Raw genomic sequence first — 21,565 nt, forward strand, 5'->3', positions numbered from 1 at the left:
AAAGGGAACAGCAAAAGGACAATGTAATGCTTTGTAGTTGAGGATGTGATTTTAGATATGCAGTGCTTACCTTGGCTAACGTATACTTGGGTAATTTTATAGGAGCAAAATGATGTCTTTTATATGACACATAATGTACAGGCCTGCCCTGTGTGGGTACCTGAGAGAGCAATAAAACAGCACTGCTATCAGCACATTCACAAACACAGTCTAAAAATACCAAACACATCTGAGGATACTGAGTACCTTACACATATAAAGCCATCTCTCTCTCTCTCTCTCTCTCTCTCTCTCTCTCCCTCCCTTTCTTCTCTTTCTCTCTCTTTCTTTCTATCTCTCGCTCTCCCTCCCTTCTCTCTCTCTCTCTCTCTCTCTCTTTCTCTTTCTCTCTCTCTCTCTCTCTTTTCCCCCATCCTCTATCTCTTGCTCTCTGTTTGTGCTCTCTTCTCCGTTATAAATAATGAATTATTGTTGTCTGATGTGCTGAGATGACTGTAATTGACGATTTTCTGTTCTATATGAGGTTTTTGCATTGATGTTATATGGTAACATTCATTCATTATGGTAATGCACTGCCCAGAGCTCCTACATGTGTTTCTGCATGTAAAAGAGTAAAACAGTGAATAAGTGAGATAAAGGTCTGTTTTTTAATTTCAAATATTCTCTCTCTCTCTCTCTCTCTCTCTCTCTTTCTCCCCCTCTCCCTCCCGCTCTCTCTCTCTCTCTCCCCTCTCTTTTCTCTCATTCCTAGGATGGCTCTGAGTACTTCTGAAACTGAATGATAGACAAGCCCTGACTGAAGAGGATTCGAGTGTCAGTGCCTTTATTACTAAAACAGAGGCAGATATGAGGAAATGAAATTCCAAACCAAAAAAAAAATCCATTAATACAGAGGAGACTTTATCAGTTTCAGGAGCACTGGAAGTACAGAACAGGACTTTGAAACACGCGGGGGTAGTGACAGTTCGCCGGCAACGCATTTCTACTTTGTCATTTCATAACTTTAATGATTAAAAAAGAAGACTTCTTAAAGGATCACAATATATTTATTTTCTATGACATGAAAGACTGGTTTAGTTGTTTGAATTAGCGGCTCAATGAATTCATCTATGCCAAGAGATGAATAAAAGGAGGATATTTGATCAGTTGTTATCACACTGCACATAAATTTATCGCCTCTGAAAGAAAACACGAGATCCATTCAAGTCAGCTTCGAGCAAAAACAAAAATCTTTGAGTTTGAATGAACAATTGCAGTTGAAAATTAGAGAGAGTGTAAATGTGTGAGCTGAAACCTGACACCCAAATTAATGGCAAGAGAGGCGTCCGGAAAGAAAGAAAAAAAAAAAGAACACAGCACTGCTGCACACAAATAAGACACAGAAATACCTTTGACCCTTCCCCCTGATTGCATTTAATTGCAGAATTAGCATGTAATCGACAGACAGCATTTCATCAGCCACAGTGGTCCTGCTGCTCCCAGCAGGCACTGACTATCCAGTTCTCATAAATGTGAAGACTTTTGAGCTCTGGCTTTGGCTTTGATAGAAAAATAATAGGGGGAAAGCAGGATAGAGTTTTAATATATATATATTTTTTAAAGATCTTTTCACTATCGTGTTCACATCTTATTGCAAAATCTTAAATCTCAGCCCCAGTGGTCCAAGCTGAGGATGTTTTTTTTTTGTTTTTTTTCAGTTTGTCAATGACTGGTTGAATGTATTAGACTTCGATCTATAAATCAATCCTTATGCAAGGAGGCTGAGGTTCCAGTCCAGGAGGGACTACCATGCTGATCTTTAGCCTCACCTTTTAATCAGAGCATGATTTTTTTTTTTTTTTTACCTCGTAAACAGATGGGTGCTCTCCTCAGCCAATCAGAAACCACAGTGTTTGAAGGATATGAAAAACAGCAGGACTGGGAACCCCAGGACTGGAATTGAGCTTTTTAAGATAAGAGTGTATTGGTGAAACAAATTGAAAAAAAAAAAAGATGTATGCTGATTATAACTCACCTGGATGAAGACATACTCGTCTTGGACCACTAGGGAGTTGGGTGAGATGTAGCCAGGGAAGGGTTGGCCTCTGTTGACCTCAGAGCAGTTCTGCAGTCTGCAGGTGATGTAGAGAGACCCTGTACAGGACCATTAGTTAGGCCATCACAAAGGCCGCACATTAAACTTCCCCATTAGCATTCCAACAGTCGCCCGCATTAATGATATTGATGAGTGGGGAACAGAAGCACTGAAGAGGGATGCTCTCAACTACACACACACACACACACACACACACACACACACACATTTATTTACTTACTCAGGTCTTGACACAACAAAGGAAGGAGGGTGGACAGATGGGAATTTATAGACAGATGAGTCCAGACAGACAGACAGACAGACAGACAGATAGATAGATAGATAGATAGATAGATAGATAGATAGATAGATAGACAAAGTGTGTGTGTGTCTGTGTGTGTGTGTGTGTGTATGTGTGTGTGTTTCTGTGTGCATGTGTCTGTGTCTGTGTGTGAATGGGTGTGTATGTGTGTATGGCAATGTATGTGTGTCAGGTTACACATGCAGAGAGAGTAACTCACGGGTATCTGACACACTAGTCTCCAGGTGGATAAGACCAGGCTCTCTGTCCAAACCCAGCTTGGACCTGTAGCACAGCGACACAGTAACAACATCACAGCCCTCACAGACTGACAAACATGCAGATGTAAGGAGGACACTCTGTTCTTTGAATGGACCAGTGTTTGGAGGTCCAGCATCAAGCCTGAGCTTGATCATAAATCCCGACTCAAATTAACTTTTTATTGGTTTCCTTTAGAGCTTAGTCTGAGCATTAGCCGTGAATGAAGAGAAATAAATGAACACATTTCGAACAATAATACATTTTAATCTTTAATCTTTAATCATAGGGTTTCTACAGATTCTCATAAATTAATCACAGATAAAACAGATTCTTATAAATGAACAGAAGCAAGTCTCACAAAATAGCACCAAAGCAAAGCAAATAATGACACTGAATTTCAAAGTGCCTACTTTGGATAAAAAAATTGGGAATAGTTTATAGTGGTTTAACATCAGATAATTCCAAAATTCCCAAGTGAAAATGATGCTGAAAGGAACAGCCTTTTAGCAGTCACACTGGAAGACAGACGAGTCTTTTTCAACCTTTCCCCTGTGAGTTAAGATGAATGTGTGTGTGTGTGTGTGTGTGTGTGTGTGTGTGTGTGTGCGTGCGTGCTACAAAAAGTATAAATCTTGCCTCTCTCAGCAGACTGAAATATCCTTGCTGTTTCTCAGTGCTCCATCTTCTCTATTGGCGATTCTGTCAAATCCTTTATCTCTGACTGACCAAGCTCAACAGCCCTTGTGTCTTAAATAAGGCCTTCATGCATGTGCTGCCAACATCATGTTACACACAGAGTGTACTGCTCTCTGCTGCAGCAGCTACACTACTCTACACAGCACACTGGATTATGTTAAAAAAAAAAAAAAAAAATGGACATTTTCAGTTTATCTTACAAATTTACATGCTTAAAAGACATGTCAAGTAAGCAGAAAAGAAAAGAAAAGAAAAAAAAGAAAAGATACGGAGCCTCTCAAAATGGAGTACAAAGAGATTTTATGCTGCTTAAAAAATGCTCCATATAAGTCAGAAATGTATTCTTTTAAAAAGACACATCAATCTACTGTGACTCCTCTGACACCTGGGAGATCGGAATGACTTCTTACTTCTCACTTGTAATGAAGTAATGTAACGGATAATAGAAGACAAGGGCCTGCAGTTAGCTCATGAATGAAAATCAGGAAGGGGAAACAAAGTAATTCAGTGTTGACACAAGTGGGACCAAGAGGAGTTATCTTATGGAACAACAAATACTGTTATCTCTGAAACAAAACAAACAAATGGACGAAAAACTAAAGCGAAATAGAACAGTTTTGGGGTTTTTTCCATTTGGAAAAATCCATGAATCGTCTTAAAACAGAGCAGTAATTCTTATTTTCCTGCCTGCTTTTTTCAGCAGGCTCTACTTGTAATAAAAAGGCTTTGTCATTATTACTTTCAGGCTATTTATATTTGGACACTGAGATGACATCACGTCCAGGGAGAAGACTGGGCCTGTGCTGAATTTAATCCGATAACATTCATCAGCTAAATGCAATTTATGGGAAATAACCATTCATCTGTGTCACCAGTGACTACTTTGGTGGGCCCATTCATTATCTCATTCATAGCAACAAAATCTACTAAATGCAGCCATTTGACATCAGGAAATCCAGATTCACTCTAATGTATCAAACTTATTGTATTGTATCATTATTCAACATGGACAAACAAAAGCTAATGCTATGCTATGATAAATTAATGCATGCAGACCACTAAGCACAGTAAACATTAACATGAATAGCCTAGGCAGAAACGACTGCTTCTGGTAAACATACTGAAAGTGAGGAACAGTGGTTGAAGGTGGTTGTCAATGTATGGATTTTGAATATGGATGAACTGAAGGTTCCTACCAGTAAAATCTATTGGGAACGACTCTATCATGGACCAGCTGCCAACTTCTCCCAAACTCCACAGAGACATAGAGCTACAGAGACAGAAAGAAAAAGATTTTTGATAATTCAGACCTTAGTCAGGACACTCAGAGTATACACACACTCTCAGAGAAGGAAGAATGATCATCTTTTGTAAGGTTTATGTAAACAAACTCAGCACTAAAAAGAGAATTACAAAAGAGGGTTTGCTAAAAAATGACAAAGATATGATCAAAGTTCTGTGTGTGTGTGTGTGTCTGAGAGAGAGAGAGAGAGAGAGAAAGAGAGAGAGAGAGAGCAAATTCCTTAGACAGGAACTATTATTTCCTTCTGAGTCTGAAAGTTAGATGTTGATGTGTTTGTGAGATTTTTTTACTTCTAAAAACATAAGCCAGATATTTCCTTATGTTCCGTAGCTCAGTGACAACTGACTGTCCTACAGTTGCTGTAGAGTAATGTTTTTCATGTAGAGAGACAGGTCATTAGCATAATCTACAGTGAGTGAAGTAGGTGAGACAGGTGTTAAGTATAATCCATGCAGATGTGAGTGGTGCAATCTGCAGGTGAGTGAGAAGAGCACCTTCTGTTCATGACTGTAAGCCAGGATCCAGTCCTCCTGCTCTGGATGGAACAGCAGGCTGTGGATGACAAAACTCAAAGGGAACTTCTGATAAGATGCACCTTCATCCAGACTGATCAACAAACTGCTCTCCACCTCCGGATCTGTCAATAACATGATCTGAGCAGGAAAGAGCGTGATCGATAACGTGATCCGAGACAAAGAGCCAAATCAATCACATAACTGAATAGTTAGAGCATAATCCATAACACTGATCAGAGACAGAAAGCAATCAATTACATGATCTGAGACAGAGAGCAATCAATACCACGATCAGAGAGAACAGGCCCATAAACGTGGTCTATAGACAGAACAGACCTAAAACATGATGAAATCAACACTGAGGTCAATGATAAAATCTGCAAAGGACGATCCATCTGTATGATAAGACAGCATGGATGCATAGGGGAAAGATATACGTCCCGGCATTAATTCGATTGGTTTATTGGTGCCATTCAGCAGTTTTGAAATAATATGTGTTACAAAATGCACAGCACATTCAATACCCTCAGAATTTCATAATGACAGTACCATATAATTTTGGGTTAGATATTGTGGTCTCGTTGTTTTGAATTTGCACAGATGGGTAAGTAGCATGTATACTGAATGTGACAGGTAAGGTGCTGAAGGCATCTTATGTGACCTATGACAAGGTTATCTGATGTAAATTTTGACCATTCATCCCAAGCAAATCATATTTTATGACGATATCCATTCAAGATAGTCAGGTCATGCAGCAGCAAGAAAGGTTATTTAGATGTTTGACAGATTATGAAATTGATACATTACATAACATTTTACCGCTAACCGCACACAGTCATAAATCTTTTCCGTCTTCCTTAAACATGACAGAGTATGTGAAGCTGTTATGCACTTTGTAAAATGTATTTAGGCAGCTTTATTCTGCAGTGCTTCTAATTAGTAAACAGTCACTATTTATGTGTAGTGACCAATGAACAATGACTGGTCAAATCAATCAATTTGGAAGAAACAACAAGGTGTTTTGCTTCACAATACACAGAATTGAACAAATGATGAGGTGATTAACTTGACATGATGTAAAGCACAGCTAAAAGCTAGGAATTCTATTTTGAAACATACCAGGTGCCTTAACATAAAAAAATAACATTGAACAGATTATTTTATCGGATAACGATCTTGGTAAATAGCCACTGAATAAGCTGAGCACCACCACACTGTCAGGGCTTGTTTTCTGACTTATTCGTCTGATGTGCACACGATGCCTTACAAAAAAAGACAGCATGTGAAGCTGTGGGTACATGACCTTAAACAAAATCATTTTAAGGACTCCATCTGGTACTCTCCTTAAACAGGCTTTGATAACTGGAGCTGCTTACGGCAGCTGGACGACAGATAACATGACATTATGAGATGAACGGGCAGATAAAATGACTGGCTAAAGTAAATGTTAATTTACCTAATTGACTAATCACTGCCGTAGATGTTATCCAATTGTATCCAATAATGTTCAAATTCAAGCAAACGGAGCTAAGGATCATTGACTTTAATATTTAAAACTGTTTAAATTAGTTTTAGAATTTTTAAAGGATTTTAAAACCCTTTTTTTTCCAAGAACAAGGAAATGTCACAGATTTAATAAAAAATAATTAAAACCCAGAATATTACATAAATCTTTTATGTGCTACATTCAACCTAGTCCTCAGACTTTACAGTCATCCTCTGTTTCACGGCGGATGGGTACAGCTTTGAATTGGTGCATGAGCAGACAACAATGGAACAAAATGTCACATGACTCAGTGGCTTTCGGGGCATTTTCGTGCTGTGTTTGCTAAGGCTCACCTTTCTCTTGTTGTTGGGGCTGACATACAAGTAACTCAGTATTGTCCTTGATCCCACTTTTTCATTGAGTTTCTCGTATGTGGTGCCGTAGTCTGTCGACCTGGAATTCAATTAGAAGATTTAGTAAACCAGTAAAATATTTTCTCTATGGAGAAAGAATGGGAAGTGAATGCATGGATGGGCAAGTCAATATGAATAAGAAAAAGATGAAGAGGGAGAGCTTTTTCACAATAATTGTCATTAAAAAGGGGGCCCAGGGGGAAAACAGAAAATGTAAAACAATTTGATAGATGAAAAGAGAACAAATGATTCAACCAAAGCCAAAACAGATGTCTCCAAAAAAAGACAACAATGACAATAACAACAACTACTACTACTACAACAAAAACAACAAAAGCCTTAAGAGATTTGTATTTATATCATTATCTCTAAAAATTATACCATTTCATATCCGTTTTGCTCCACATTGCAGATGTTATTTTGATGATATTTTTTTATTCCTATTGAATAATTACAAGATACTTACAGAGTTAGACAAACAAAGCACTGAAGGCCCCTGCAGACCACGTTTCTCATATCAGATTCTCAGACTGAAATTGAGGCCCATTTACAATCTTAAATGTGTGCCCTAATTAACTGCACAATCCTTCTTGATATTAAATTGGGCAACCAGAGACTCTCTGCATCCGAAGTAAAATATACTTGAAGTTTCTGGTCTCATCCATAATTCAATAAGTTTCTGATATTGCAGGAACTGGAGTGTGACAGTCTCTCTTTCTGTGACTATGGGCTTAACTGATATTTCCATAGAGCTCATTTCGATATTCAAGCACAAATTATGAAGAAAAGGCCCATAGCTTTACATAGAAAGCTAGTGCAACAGGATAAATCCAATTACACAGCATTCACTGTTAGTAAATCTAATTTTCTCATGGTTAGAGTGTAAAACTCTATCAAACTATTACACAAATAACCACACTGGAATGTGTGGTCTTCAACTAAAATAAACACTTCAGGCACTACAAAATCTAATTAAAATGACTATATTAAATCCCTACACCTGTTTTGACCGATCAGTATAACATTTTTGAGGGTAATTTGAGTTAATTTTAAGATCACTTTAATATAATGGCATAAATAACAATGAAAACACCCTACTCATAGGAGTCCACCTGTTTCTAAGATGCACCAGATGCCACAAGCATTGAATAGATTTGTTTATTCAAAGATTATTTATGCATTTTCACTGCTGGATTGTTTCCAAATGTAAAATACTGTGAAGACTCTCACTTCTTGCCACATTTTACGTCACCTTTTCCTTACATCTAGTCATTTTCTACATTCTCCAGGTAAGAGAGCCTGGAAAAATACTGCTTCTAAATGAAGAGTTAAGAGAAAGGCAAAATAAAGCAAAGGCAGGATATGTTAATGAGATTCTGTCATAGCTCTTCAGCTGGCCTTTGTCAATATGTAATCTATTTCACTTGGTTCACTACGACTAATCCAAAATGTAATTTTCCTAACAAAACCTGAAGATTTGCCTTTCTGAAGGATAGGCTTATTGAGTGTCAGTTTAGGGTCATGTGTATTATCAGTAGTTACAGAGTCCAGTCCCAGAAATGAATTTGAATACATCAAGTTATAAGCTCATTTCAGCTATTTTTGAACTAGTTTTATAACAAAGCTGCCCTCCAGTGACAGGTAAACATAATCTCATATGATTGTATATGAGTATGCGTGTCGTTAAACTGACTTATGACAAATTAGAACTTTTTACCTCCACAGGGAGCTCTCAGTCACACTCCCAAGGCTGAAGTCAAAGTACTTAGTCAGCATGAGAATCACCTGTAAAAACACAACACATGGGTTTGAATCAGATAAACAACAACAAAACCAGAGAACTGCATATGCAATGTATCTGCACAACATACGTCACACCTATTACAACTGGTCCAGCTCTGCCTTAAAGGACAGTTTGTTTGTTTTATTTCATCATAAAATTATTACACTTGAGTTTTTTTCTTTTAAATTATGAGCAGAAATCGCTTCTGTTTTCAAGACTCATGTTGTTGTTGCCATATAAGACATGTAAGAGATGTAAATTCTGCATAAGAGCCTTAAACTGTAACCAAAAATATGATTTTGGCAATACAAAAAGCAGCTTCATCTTGTTTTGGAGAAAAAGAGAAGTATTAACTTGAGCCCTCATTTTTCCCCCCTTATATAATTGTGATGGATTGAGGGGTGAAGAAACCTCAGGTGAGATCCTTTAATCAACCACACTGCTGCCTTGATACAAAAAAAAAACCTCATCAAACATTCACAAGAACGAGAACTAGCTCATCAAACCAAGATAACAAGCAAACAGACACACACACACACAAACACACACACACAAAAAAATCTAAGACCCTGTCAAAAAATCAGCCTACAGATGCATTCTGCTCAAGAAAGAAGAGCAGGAGAGAGAAAAAGAGCTTGAGAGAGCTATAATTTACTCATTTAGGCCGCCAGGCCTTTTTGGCTGTGTATGCTTTATATAGACAAATACATAAGTGTGCAGTACATCCAACATTCACAGACTGTTTTGTGGATTCTCGACAATTTGGCAAATACCTCCAGCCCAAAAAACAAAAAACAAACAAAAAAAAACTAAAACAAAAGGCCCGGTGTCACCAAAGTGTCAAGGTCACCAAGTCTTCTTACAGACCTCTGTTAATTAAGACTGATCTTTTGCAAGATGTCTACAGAAAGGCAAATTTTTTTTTACAGGATTAGTGACAGGTTTCTGTCTCTCTCTGTGACTCTGTCCTGTTGCCTGATAAGAAACTTTGTTCATTACTTTTCCTCAGAGCTGGAATCAAACACTGCACATCTCTTGATTAATAATGCAAGAACCCTTGTTTGCAGATTGTAAACACACACTTCCCTTTAACAAACAAATCTCTTGGCTTTTAAAGTTGGGTAACACTACAGGGCAGTGTGCATTTTTAGTTATTGAGGTGTTGACATTTTCACTGATTTTTTTTTTTTTTGTGAGTTAGTGTTCATTTTCTCACATATTTAATAGTCCTTTCATTGCTTATTTTACATACACACACCCCCTCCAAAAAAAAAAAAAACCTCCCTTGCTGTGGAGCTTAGAAAGAAAAGCATCATGGATCCAAAGATAACTAAAGAACCTTTCAATCCAAAATTAGGCCAAGTGACTTCCAGGTAAGGCACAAAATATCATCATGAATTTTTCAGTATAAAAGAAGAATCCTTGGTAAGGGCTACTTGAATAGAAACAAACTGTCTCTCTGTTTAGTTGTTGTGTTCTGTTTATGATGTGTTTAGCTGAGCACAGAAAAACAGAAAGTAAACTCTCAAGCGTACCATGTTGGTTAGAAATTTGGTACCGAGGACTTCTGTAAGTCATAATCTGAGTATCTTGTTAACACACAAAGTAATACATAAAAAGCTGGTTAGGGAGTCTGAGATTTATGATCTACAGTGAGCTGGCCTTTACAGCTCTCTGGGGGGGGGGTCGCTGTTTGTACGCAGTAGCAAACAGCAAGAGTTTCCACAACCTCAGCCAATTACTGCCTGTGTCCAGCAGAGCTAATTCATATTGGCATTAATCTGGAGAGCTTCCAGACAACAGAGTTGGAAGATTTGCGTTCGCTGTCAGTGGCCAGCTGCTGCTGCAGAGCTGGCATTGGTCTGGACTTTAAGTGCAGGGTGCAGAAAAAAAAAAAACACACAGCAAGAACAGGCACTGAGACCATAAAAAAACAGCAGTCCGTGTCAGCTCAACACAAGAAAATAAGTTCATGCATTATTATCCTTTCCCAAGAATTTGATTAAATTAATGAGTTTTGTACTGTAATATTACTGTAATTGAGTTCATTGAATGAAATGGTCAATCAGATGTGTTGGATAATAATTTTGTCAAAGGATTGATAGACATTATGGAACAGATAGTAGATATCCTCTTAGCCTCAGGGGAGCTGTTTCAATCATAAAGCCACAAATAGTAACTCCGCCTCCGTGACAGCATTGGATAGGGCCAGGCAATTAACATGCAACGACAGCGAAATTTTTCTTCAAAATGTCACCAGTATGATTATTCATCATAGATGAAAAAGCAAATTGATTTCCAAGCCCCCAAAATCCTGGGTAAATCTCAAAGTACCTGTGAGAAATGCATTTAAATGAGTTTAATCATTATTGAGGTGTGAAAAGGGCTTTGTCATGACTTAGATGGGTTTAGGGAGAACAGATTATCGTTGGGGGGGGCACCAGTTGTTAGGGGGGATATGGGAAAGGGGGTGACAACCCAACTGAGACAGATAAATTAAAGCTGGGCAAGACTTCACATTATCATTTCATCAAAGCTTCCCGGTGACATTCTCCTCTCCCCCTCGTACCCGGATACCCGATGTCTCCCAATCAGCTTTGGAATTTCTTTACCCGCCTCATCAATAACAGCAGGACCATATTTTCCCAACACAATTAAAGAGATGGATGATTCTCACAAGAGAGGCTCTTAACGCATGGACCGACCAGAATACAAACAAATGACTTACATGTTAAAAATGTTCTGGATGGAGCTACTGAAGCCTTAACCACATACATTGGTTTGACTGCCAAAAATCAGCACCTGATCCAAATGTCCTCAGAATCCAGGGCTCTGGGAATATTTTAAGGCTGAGTTACGTTTATGAATTCACCTCATGAAAATGGCAGAAGCCTGCAAATGTGAGACTCAGATACTCAACTCTCAAAATGCAACAGTAGTGGAATGCTCAGTGCATAATGAAACTGGCACCTGAAACGCTAAACTTAGAAAGCAGCACCTTTCAGACAAACGCATAAGAAGGAGAGCAGCTGTTCTGCTGAGGGCAGATGCTTCGTTGCCAGTTCAGATGTGTTTAAACACTTCCACTGATGAGCTCTAACAGAATAACATGCGCTTACAAATCAAGATTACAAACGTGTGTGTAATCTTGCCTTTTGAATGCCTTAAAATGTCACGATCAAAAATGTAGCAGTATACCTGAAACATGTTAAATATCAAGTATGAGGCTAGCTTCACATGGCAAAACAGCAAATCACTGATTCACAAAGACAGAATGGTTAATACTGAGACTGGATATTACCCAGTGGAATAAAATAAGGCAGCACAATGTGCTGGATGATCAACAACCCAATTCAAACATACTCAGTAATAAAACCAACTGGGCAATCAATAAGTCAGTAAAACACTCCTCTGACTTGATAAATACTAAACAGTTAATACACTAGACAGTTTGATAGTTCTCCTTCAAGATACTCATATAATAATTCTGATACCACTGAAAGTGCTCTGGAGTTATAACTAACAAACAAACAAATGGAATAATTTAATGACAGTCCCAATAACGAAGACAATAGCGATGCCCAAGGTTGTGCGTCATTTTCTTTAATATTATGCATATTTCTCAGTGTTGGTACAATCTCACAAGACACTTTCAGAACATTAGACAAAAGATTAGAGGCAGAACTTGCCCAAGACTTTAATCTTTCCTCAAAAAGTGCATTAGAGGAATTTTATCCTGACTGTTTAGTTCAACAAGACTAATCAGTCTTTTATCCTGACTGTTTAGTCCAACAAGACATTAGTAACCCTCACAGACATTCTGTCAATATCTGCCAACCAACACCATCCAAAAGTGTAGCCTTTGGGATGTCTGTCTCTATATTTTCTAATTTGTTTAGTACAAAGAATTCAGACATTTTCAAACATTTCTAACTGTTCTCTTCAGCCAAAGACACCAAGTGAATGAAAATGTGTAGAATAACAATCTCTGTGATGCTGTGATGCTTTTCAAGGGCTTTTTGTGTCCCATTTGTGGTTATAGTCTATAAAGATTTTTAATCATTCAATTTTAAAGGGTTCCATGTTAATTAATAGCAATGAAATTTCAGCTAAAGGAATTGAGAAAGTCCCAGAAAGAGTAGATCATAACTCCCTATGAATATAACATTAAATTCTTTGAAACTTTTTTAAATACTGACAGTCTCTCAGCCAGTGCACAAGTACATCAAACAAATCTGCATCCAGTTGTTTTTCTGTTACCAAGCAACTACAATTAGGTAAATCAGTGCAAGCTAAAACAGGTAAGCCTAATTTCTAGTGGGAAAAATAATTAGGAATTAGTAAAACATCAGACTTTTTTCTGTGACATCCTGAAAGTAGGAGTGCCATCCCTAAACTAGGAAATGCAAATGTAGATATCTTAATTTTTCACTAGCTGCCACAATGCTTGCTCTAGCAACTCAAAAACAGGTTTAAAGTTAAAGACACTCCATTCCTTCTTTTGGTAAATGAATATGAGAAAAACAAACAAACAAACAGAGACATAAAGAGTTACTTAAGCACATAACATTAACATGTATTTCCTACTCGTCCTCTCATCCCCAGGTTTTGTGTTGTCTTCTTGAACTGACCAGATAAACTTGCTCCTGTTACATATTTGATATATAAATTATTACACAGCTGCCAAACTATTTTACCTGCTCAACATAATCCTGTACTGTAATCTATTTATCTATCTGTTTTATCCATATGTATATAGCAGATTCCTTTAATGTGTCAGCTTTACCTCAGACTGGTTAATTCGTGGAGACAACATTTTGGCCTTAGCCAGATGTTGCACCAAGTGATGGGCTCTAATCTACAAGCCAACGCCTGGTCAGCTGAAACATAAATCATGCATTACACTCCTAGTATCATAAACCCTGATAAATTAATAATAACCTTATGTAAACCCCATAGGCCAAATCTGAGTCAGCACCACTACAAACTTTGAAGCAGCCAGAAGATGGTCAGCGGCCTAAAGAACTCTTTGATCTGAACCCTCACAATGAAAAGTTTCAAACTTAACCTTTTACAGTGAGACTTCATATAAGACAATTGTTACCCTGTCTTTTGACACTTATACGCAGAATCCATTGAGACTGAGGTAACATAAACACTTTCAGAGTTAATTTAACAATGCCAAAATCTGCTACATAAAACTATGAGGTTTAGAAGGAAAAATTAAAAAGCATCAAAGAACTGTATTCACTTGTGACTGAATCAGCTATATAGTAGACATGATAAGCAGATTTGAGATCTGAGAACAGAAACAGTGCTTGAAAACCACAGGGAGCTATACAAGGAACCTCTAATTACAGGCCTCAATTCACCAAAAGTGTGGCTCTGAGTTAATTGCCCTCACAGCTCCAGTTGGATTGTCAAGAGAAAAGCATTGTCTTTTTCAGGTTTTTCTGACTTAAAGTTATGAAATGAGGTACAAGATGGACACTCAAGAATGTATCAATGTCAATAACAAATTTAAGTGCAGAAAGAAAAAAGACAACTGTGCTGGTACACCCATCAATTAATTTAACACTGGCAGAAATGCATTGGCCATACTGACTCTCTCAAACTTGATTTAACTCTTTCAGAGTAAATTATACACCGGCCACTGTACTATAATATATACTGTATGGCTCTCAGATGCTCTGCTCCACCTCCAACTCAAAATGTTGGTTAAAAGGTCCTGTCTGTCTGACTTTATGAGAACCTACTCAACCCTGCACTTCCTCAAAACAATGCTCTGCCCATGTGAGTACCCAATTCCACTGCTCCCTGCTGTGTGTCTGAGCAGTACTGAACCCGTGGGGGTCTGATCAACTCCCGCCGGCATCTCACATCAATGCCTATCTGTTTTTCCACTCCATCAAACCAAACAGCCCAGGAGCAGGAGTAAGGCAATCACCAGCTGAACCACACTTTCACTCAAGAACATAAAATGACACTGTTTATCTTTCAAAACTTTGGACCAAATATGAATTCTATTTTTTTATTTTTTATTATTATTATTATTATTATTATTATTTTTGTGAATAATGAAAATCTGTTTTGAATACGCTGTAGACAGTGGTGTGACCCAGGAGATAACACGGCCATGTTTTAGACGTTTTTGACTTGACTGGGCAAGGACAGCCTGGGGTTATACCTATGAACATTTGCTCATTAGCACACATCTCCAAGAGGTAAGAAACATATCAGAGTTTCATGGTGTGTGACCAATTCATTCTTTCTCTACAAGGTTCATCGAGACCAACATTTTCAAGTCTTCAAGGGCTCCCACCCTCACCCCACCCCAACACTGGACAATGAACAAACTTGTTCATTTTTGGCTACTACCACCCTGGACTAAAACAACCTACCGCTTGAATACACAGTTGAATCAGGCGTGTTTTACTGAGGGGAGACAAAACTGTAAATGGCAGGGGGAAGCCCAGAGGGATGGAATGAGACATCAGTGACTGAGAGGCTGTAAGGTTTTAAAAGCAGAGGAATGACTCCTTGCTCTTTTTTATTCCTGTTCCTTAGACAAGGTGTTCAAAGCATTTGGTCGCAAAGCTTCATGTGATGGCGATTTCAAATATCGGTCATCCCAGCAGGCCGCCTGGTCGACCTCTAGGTCATTTCGTTATGTTTTAAGCTCATCCTGCTAAACTCCCAGAGAGAGCATTTTTGCAATTGCGAACCAATGTGAGGTTAAAGAAAGGAGAAATACATGCTGTTATCCCTTTCCAGTGTGGATACAGGTTCAGTTTCATCACACACAGTGAGTTTCAACATACCTATGAATTTATAATAGAATGACAGAATCTCATGATTTTTTGCTAAGAGCTGATGTTCAGCTCATACATTTTAGTTCAAAGGATTGGGAGCCCCTGCTGATGAACGGCACATCTGGGAATTTTCCAGAACCCAGATATATCTTACCCATCTCATACACAATTCCCATCACCTAGCGCGCACACACGACCTCAGCTGGCACACCCATCCCTCTATGCCTCAGGTATATGACGGATATGACTTCGGTGCAAGAGGATAGCGTCGATGTAAAGCACTGGGGCGTCACCCCGCCCTTCCTCAGCAAACCTTTTGCAGATGTTACACTTGCTTATTAACCACCTGAGAGACATGTGTGTCAAAATATGTGTTCAGAAAGATCATAATATTAAGGCGGCTTGCGACAGCGGAGCTGCCGAAATTGCACAGAAATGCATGTACTGAGGCAGGGAAAAGTAAATAAGGTGTTTTTAGCTAACACATAATACATAATCTATAAAATTTATTGTTATTAAGTTGATGAGTTCTCGCAAAACAAATTGACACTTAAACTAGTAAGGCAGAGCCTAAACCATAAACTAAGCTACTTACGCTGCTGTTTTGCCCGGACCAGTGTACCATGGCTTGATTATGAGCCGAATCGCCGGTCAGAGCAAAAATAGAACTGTTTAGTTTAAACTCATCCTGCGTTGATGCCGTCGCTTGGCTCTCTTGGTTGCTCCACTGTGCCCGGGACCAGCTCTCCCAGCCCTCTGCTGACCGGGCGCCGCGCGCACCTCGAGAATCCCAACCCCAATCTGGCGTCGTATAGCTTTGTTCCAAGTCGGATTGCTTCAATTCCTCTCTTTTACGCTGTGCACGGCGATGATCAGCGTTTCTTTTCACTACTTTGCCGATGTTTGAAAGAAGAGTCAGACTTTCAGGACCACTCTCCTGAATATTTCTGAGTGTTTTCGAATTGGAAAGTTTAGCCTCACCACTGCTGGTGACATCTAGATTAAATGATGTACCGGTAGGATAATGTTCGCTCGGAGGTTCAGGAGAAAAACTGTCATTAATGTCAGAATCATTGTCCATGTTGTCCAGCAGTTCTCCTGTCTGAGAATCCACATCATATCTGGACATTTCCGTCCCGTAATCCTCAATTTTCTTGCCGGTTTCGCTTAAATCTGTTGTAGTGTGCAAGCGAGGTCCTCGTATGCCGGATAAGGATGAAAGCACTGGGCATGATGGAATGCATTGGATCTCCGCTCCGCTGACGCCAAGAATGGCAGTTAGGGTGACAAGCCATATCCAGAGAGCCCCGTGGCTGAAGGGCCAGTTCCTGGTATACCTTGTCATTCCGTTTGTACCTGCTTTAACTGATTATCTATCTCTGCGCGGTTGCCTACATAAACTGAATAGTGTATCAGTGACAGTAAAGACAGCAAAGATGTGTGCGCAACGGAGTGCCTCAAGTTCAAATACAAATAAAAACACCAGTGGCTCAGGCAGTGAAGAAGCGCGAGGGGATATTCTCCCTGCGCGCTCGCGCTCGCGCTCTCTCTCTCTCTCTCTCTCTCTCTCTCTCTCTCTCTCTCTCTCTCTCTCTCTCTCTCTCTCTCTCTCTCTCTCTCTCTCTCTCTCTCTCTCTGATGTCAGTCTTCGGAGAGGAACATCAGCTTGACTTAATCGCCTCAACACTAAAAGTTTGTCATTGTCACCTGCCGGCATGGGATAAAAAGTTTCAGGCAATAAACTCTTATATTCAATTATGAATGAATATTTTAGAGAATGTATATTATCAAATGAACTATTAAGCGGAAAAAGACTGGTTTTCAAAATTGAACGAACTAGGTCAGGATCTTGGATTTAAAATCCCCTTAAAAAACACTTTGGATTCTGCGGTTCACTTTTTTTTCAGACACAGTGATGTATGATTCAGTCTTATTAATTATGCTCATTGTGACTCATTACCTGTGAGATTTTTCCTCTTATGGATAAAATTTCAGAGCTGAAGTGTATATGTGAGTACAGTGTTTTCAAAAAGACTATGATATCGATGACTCAGTCAGTAGACCTACACAGAACACGGATTCTGATGCATTAATGACGCAGTGTGCAACTGCCACCTCAGTTTCAGTTAAGCTATCTGCCGCTACTCCAAAGGCAAACTTCCACGCCATCACTACTTTGAGTTACTGTAAATATAAAAACGTTATCTCTGTAAAGTAAGAGGCTTACAGGTTATTAAAATATACAAATCTATAACACAGGGTCACCAGCGGACATTTTATGTACACTGACAGTACCAGCATGATTATTTAGACAGGAAATAACAAATTACCTTACAAAAGTAGATTGTCATCAATAAAACACACTGCTGTATTTTCTTAGAGAAGGCCATCTTTTTCATGCCACAGGATCATCATAGGATGTACAACCTATACATCTATGAATGTGTGACCAAATAGAGTTATATGGTGTGTCTTTCTTGTATATAAAAGATCTGCAGCTCTCAGCTCAACAATGTTATGATCATGTTTCCTGGTGGATTAACTTTGAACATAATGGCTTAGCACAGTCGACAAAGCAGGAGGGAAGAAGTGTGTGTGTGTTTTTTATTTTTATTTTTTTTTTTTTATTAAGTCCACAAGATGAGATTAAAGCCTCATAGGCTGTCACCCAGACTGAATATACACCTTGTCATATTGGATTTGTGTGCATGTGTATGTGTGTGTGTGTGTGTGTGTGTGTGTGTGTGTGTGTACGGTTTAAGCAGATTCTGCTCCTAAAACCTGAGTTAAAGCTTTGTGCGTGTATATGTGTGGGTGTGGGGGCTTTCTTACAAATTAGATTCAGCTAATCCTATCTATGATTTTTGATGTCATTTTAATTGAACCAACTCTGAAACCTCAGTGTCAATACTTGGATAAAGAGTATTGTATTCTCAAGGTTGTATATTCAGTGACAGCACAATTTGTCTTGAATCATCAGTTTCACAGCTCTATAGCAAAAAATACCATCACATCAATTCAGATCACCCTTGCTGAACAGCATAAATATGTACATGCCTTTTTGTTTCCCACATGTTTCACATCTTTACTAATACAGACATGGAGTGTATCCGATGGAAATCTATTCAACATACATAAAAAATACATAAAACATTTAGAGTTACTGTAAGAACATAAATATTTACATGTCTTTTGCTCTCTGCCACGTCTATGACATGTTTTGAATAGATACACACATATTTTTAGTAGAAATGTGTTGAAGGTAGCAATTCATAAAATGTGTTGTCTACCTCTGACATTTTAACAAGCTTTTTGATCATTTGGCATTCAAGTCATGCTGTGTGTGTGTGCACACCGGAGTTTCACAGTTTCACACCTTCATGTTCTTGCACATGTTTGAGTGATTGATGGGAATGCTGACCCTCTCAGGAGATGTTTGAAGAATCTTTAAAACAAAGTTAATCTCTGGAGTATTGAAAGAAGTCAGTCGCATCATTCCCAGCCCCTTGACAGAGCTTTGCAAACAGCAGAGTGCACAAATAATCCAGTTTGGCATTGAAACACAAATGAGGCATGCAAAATCATCTCAGAGCCACAACAGACAACAGATTACCACATATTGTAAAACACTTTTGATAGTGGGGGTTTTTTTTTTACCCAAAGGAATTTGCTCATTGGATGTGCCAAAACTCATCACTGGAAATGGCATATATCTCTGATTTGATGCAGTTGTCTAACCATGCATTAAGAGTGTACATTTGTAAATTGGTTGCATGCATTTTGCCTCCACACCACATGTGTCTTGTGTCCAGAGGAGTGACATATTAAAGGAAATTACTTTAATTATCCATCTGACAGAGAGAACTAATTAAAACATTTTCAGATACACAGTGTAAATGTTGGCTTTGTTTTATTCATACACATTTAGAGCCAAGGTCAAGTGTTACAAAGTTAACTGACTTCAGAAGGCATACGCACACACACACACACACACACACACACACACACACACACACACACATGCACACACACACACAGAAAGAGAGAGAGAGAGAGAGATTTGATCAAGCTGAACTGAAAAGAGAGTACCAAAAAAACCCAAAAAACGTCAGATATAACTAACTGTTCTGTAAAATTGTCTATTATAAAAACTACTATCGAAATAGAGAAATGTATCCAGAGCTTAGGACTGATAAAGAAAGTGAAAACATGCCTGTGGTGTCAGCATACTATCTGCATGTATGACATTTCTTGGATTTGTTGATTTCTATTTTCTGGAAATGCTTGAGCGAATTTTTGGTATTAATTTTTCAATCCATTAAATTCAGAAATGAACTCATCAACTCTCAAGAACCTTTTTTCACAAACAGAAATTGATTATCCATGTTGAAACAGATGTTTAAGTTTTTAACATATGTTGTTTACTTTCTTTTCTTGCTCTTCATGCTTCTGTAATCCTCTGTCAGCTTCAGGCAGGTATCCTAGTACCACATTATTGTTTGCCAGGTAGCCCTTAAATAGAGATTACTACCCTGTTCTGCAAAGAATCCTACCTTTATTATTATTACCATTATTATTAGAAGGTATCTATAGGGCTGTGCTGAGCGGGGAGTCTATAAAGAGATAACTGAAGAGCAAATATAAAGTCTGGGTTTATGTTCAAGTGATAGATTCTTGTCTTTACTTCTCTCTTTTTCTGACTTTCTCATTTTCTTGATTTCTTTTCCTCTCTCCAGGTGTTCTCCACATTCAGTTCTATTTTTGCGGGCCCCCCTTTCCCTTCCCCTTCACGCACCCACAATCCACTCTCTCTCTCTATCCATAGGTGAACTCAGAGTTTTTAAAGTAGTGTTGCTGTTTCTGCTCTATCGCTTCCCTGCATTCAGTCTGCATTCTCTCTCTCTCTCTCTCACCCATCACATATACACAAAACAGCACATATACACAAAACAGCACACACACACACACACACACACACACACACACACACACACACACACACACACACACAACATTCCCCTATTCACTATTCTGTGAGTGAATAGCCTGAGGGGCTGTCTCGGTTCTCTAGTGGACTGATGGTGTTTGTGATGATGTCTAAAAAGTGTCCTCCAAATCTCAGAAGACTGGCCCTTAAGAACTGAAGAGAGAAATAGAAAGCCAATTATTAACAACAAAAACATATATGGACCATTAAGAGAGGAGTAATTTAGTCTTTAAGGAGACTGTGACTCAATAGAGTAGGTTATAATTGCTGTTGTAAATTGCAGTAATACAGAGGGTATAACATTGCGTAGCAAGTATAGTATGACATTGAGTAGTATGTATAGAAAAAGAAAATAATCAAGATTTAGTGTTCATAGTGCAAAGCAGCACACAATGCTGAGTGGAGTTCAGTGAAAGGGGCATATAATCAGAGAAAAGTTGGAGTCTGAGCAGAACTGAGGTTTTTTGTTGTTGCTGTTAATAAGAGCTGAATGGACTGGTGAGAGCAGAATGAAGTAGGAGGAAATGATGTGGTAGTCAGTGGTCCACTTCACAATATAACAGAGAACAATAATGATAGAGACATGTGGTATCATGCAGAGCTGGTAGCATTCATCAGAAGTGATAAAAGCATTTGAATTCTGGAATCTGAATAAATCGATTTGTAGGGTATAGGGTTGGCGGTCACAACAAAATCGACTGGAAGAGAACAGAGCTGTGCGGAGTATCTTGCTGAACAGGTTGTAACGGGGAAGAACTATGCTTCAAAATATACATTAAAGATAACATAGCATAGCATAGCATAGCATGGCATAGCTTGACATAACATAACATAACATAACATAACATAACATAACATAACATAACATAACATTACATGGCATAGCATAGCACTTTATTAATCCCTGAGGGGAAATTGTCTCTGCCTCCTCATA

At 38.6% G+C, this 21,565-nt stretch overlaps 1 protein-coding gene across 1 annotated transcript in view; it reads right to left on the reverse strand.

Annotated features, from left to right (window-relative positions):
- Positions 1 to 16,989, reverse strand: part of LOC115823355 (VPS10 domain-containing receptor SorCS1-like) — a 32,328-nt gene extending 15,339 nt beyond the window's left edge. Inside the window, 10 exon segments of the mRNA XM_030787405.1 lie at positions 71 to 160; positions 2,015 to 2,133; positions 2,596 to 2,660; positions 4,529 to 4,602; positions 5,130 to 5,288; positions 6,990 to 7,089; positions 8,767 to 8,834; positions 16,240 to 16,362; positions 16,364 to 16,398; positions 16,626 to 16,989. Of these exon segments, the coding sequence (XP_030643265.1) occupies positions 71 to 160; positions 2,015 to 2,133; positions 2,596 to 2,660; positions 4,529 to 4,602; positions 5,130 to 5,288; positions 6,990 to 7,089; positions 8,767 to 8,834; positions 16,240 to 16,362; positions 16,364 to 16,398; positions 16,626 to 16,989 (1,197 nt within the window).
- Between the last annotated feature and the right edge of the window lie 4,576 nt (positions 16,990 to 21,565).

This window comes from Chanos chanos, chromosome 10, assembly GCF_902362185.1.
Source record: "Chanos chanos chromosome 10, fChaCha1.1, whole genome shotgun sequence".
Classification (NCBI taxonomy): domain Eukaryota; kingdom Metazoa; phylum Chordata; class Actinopteri; order Gonorynchiformes; family Chanidae; genus Chanos; species Chanos chanos.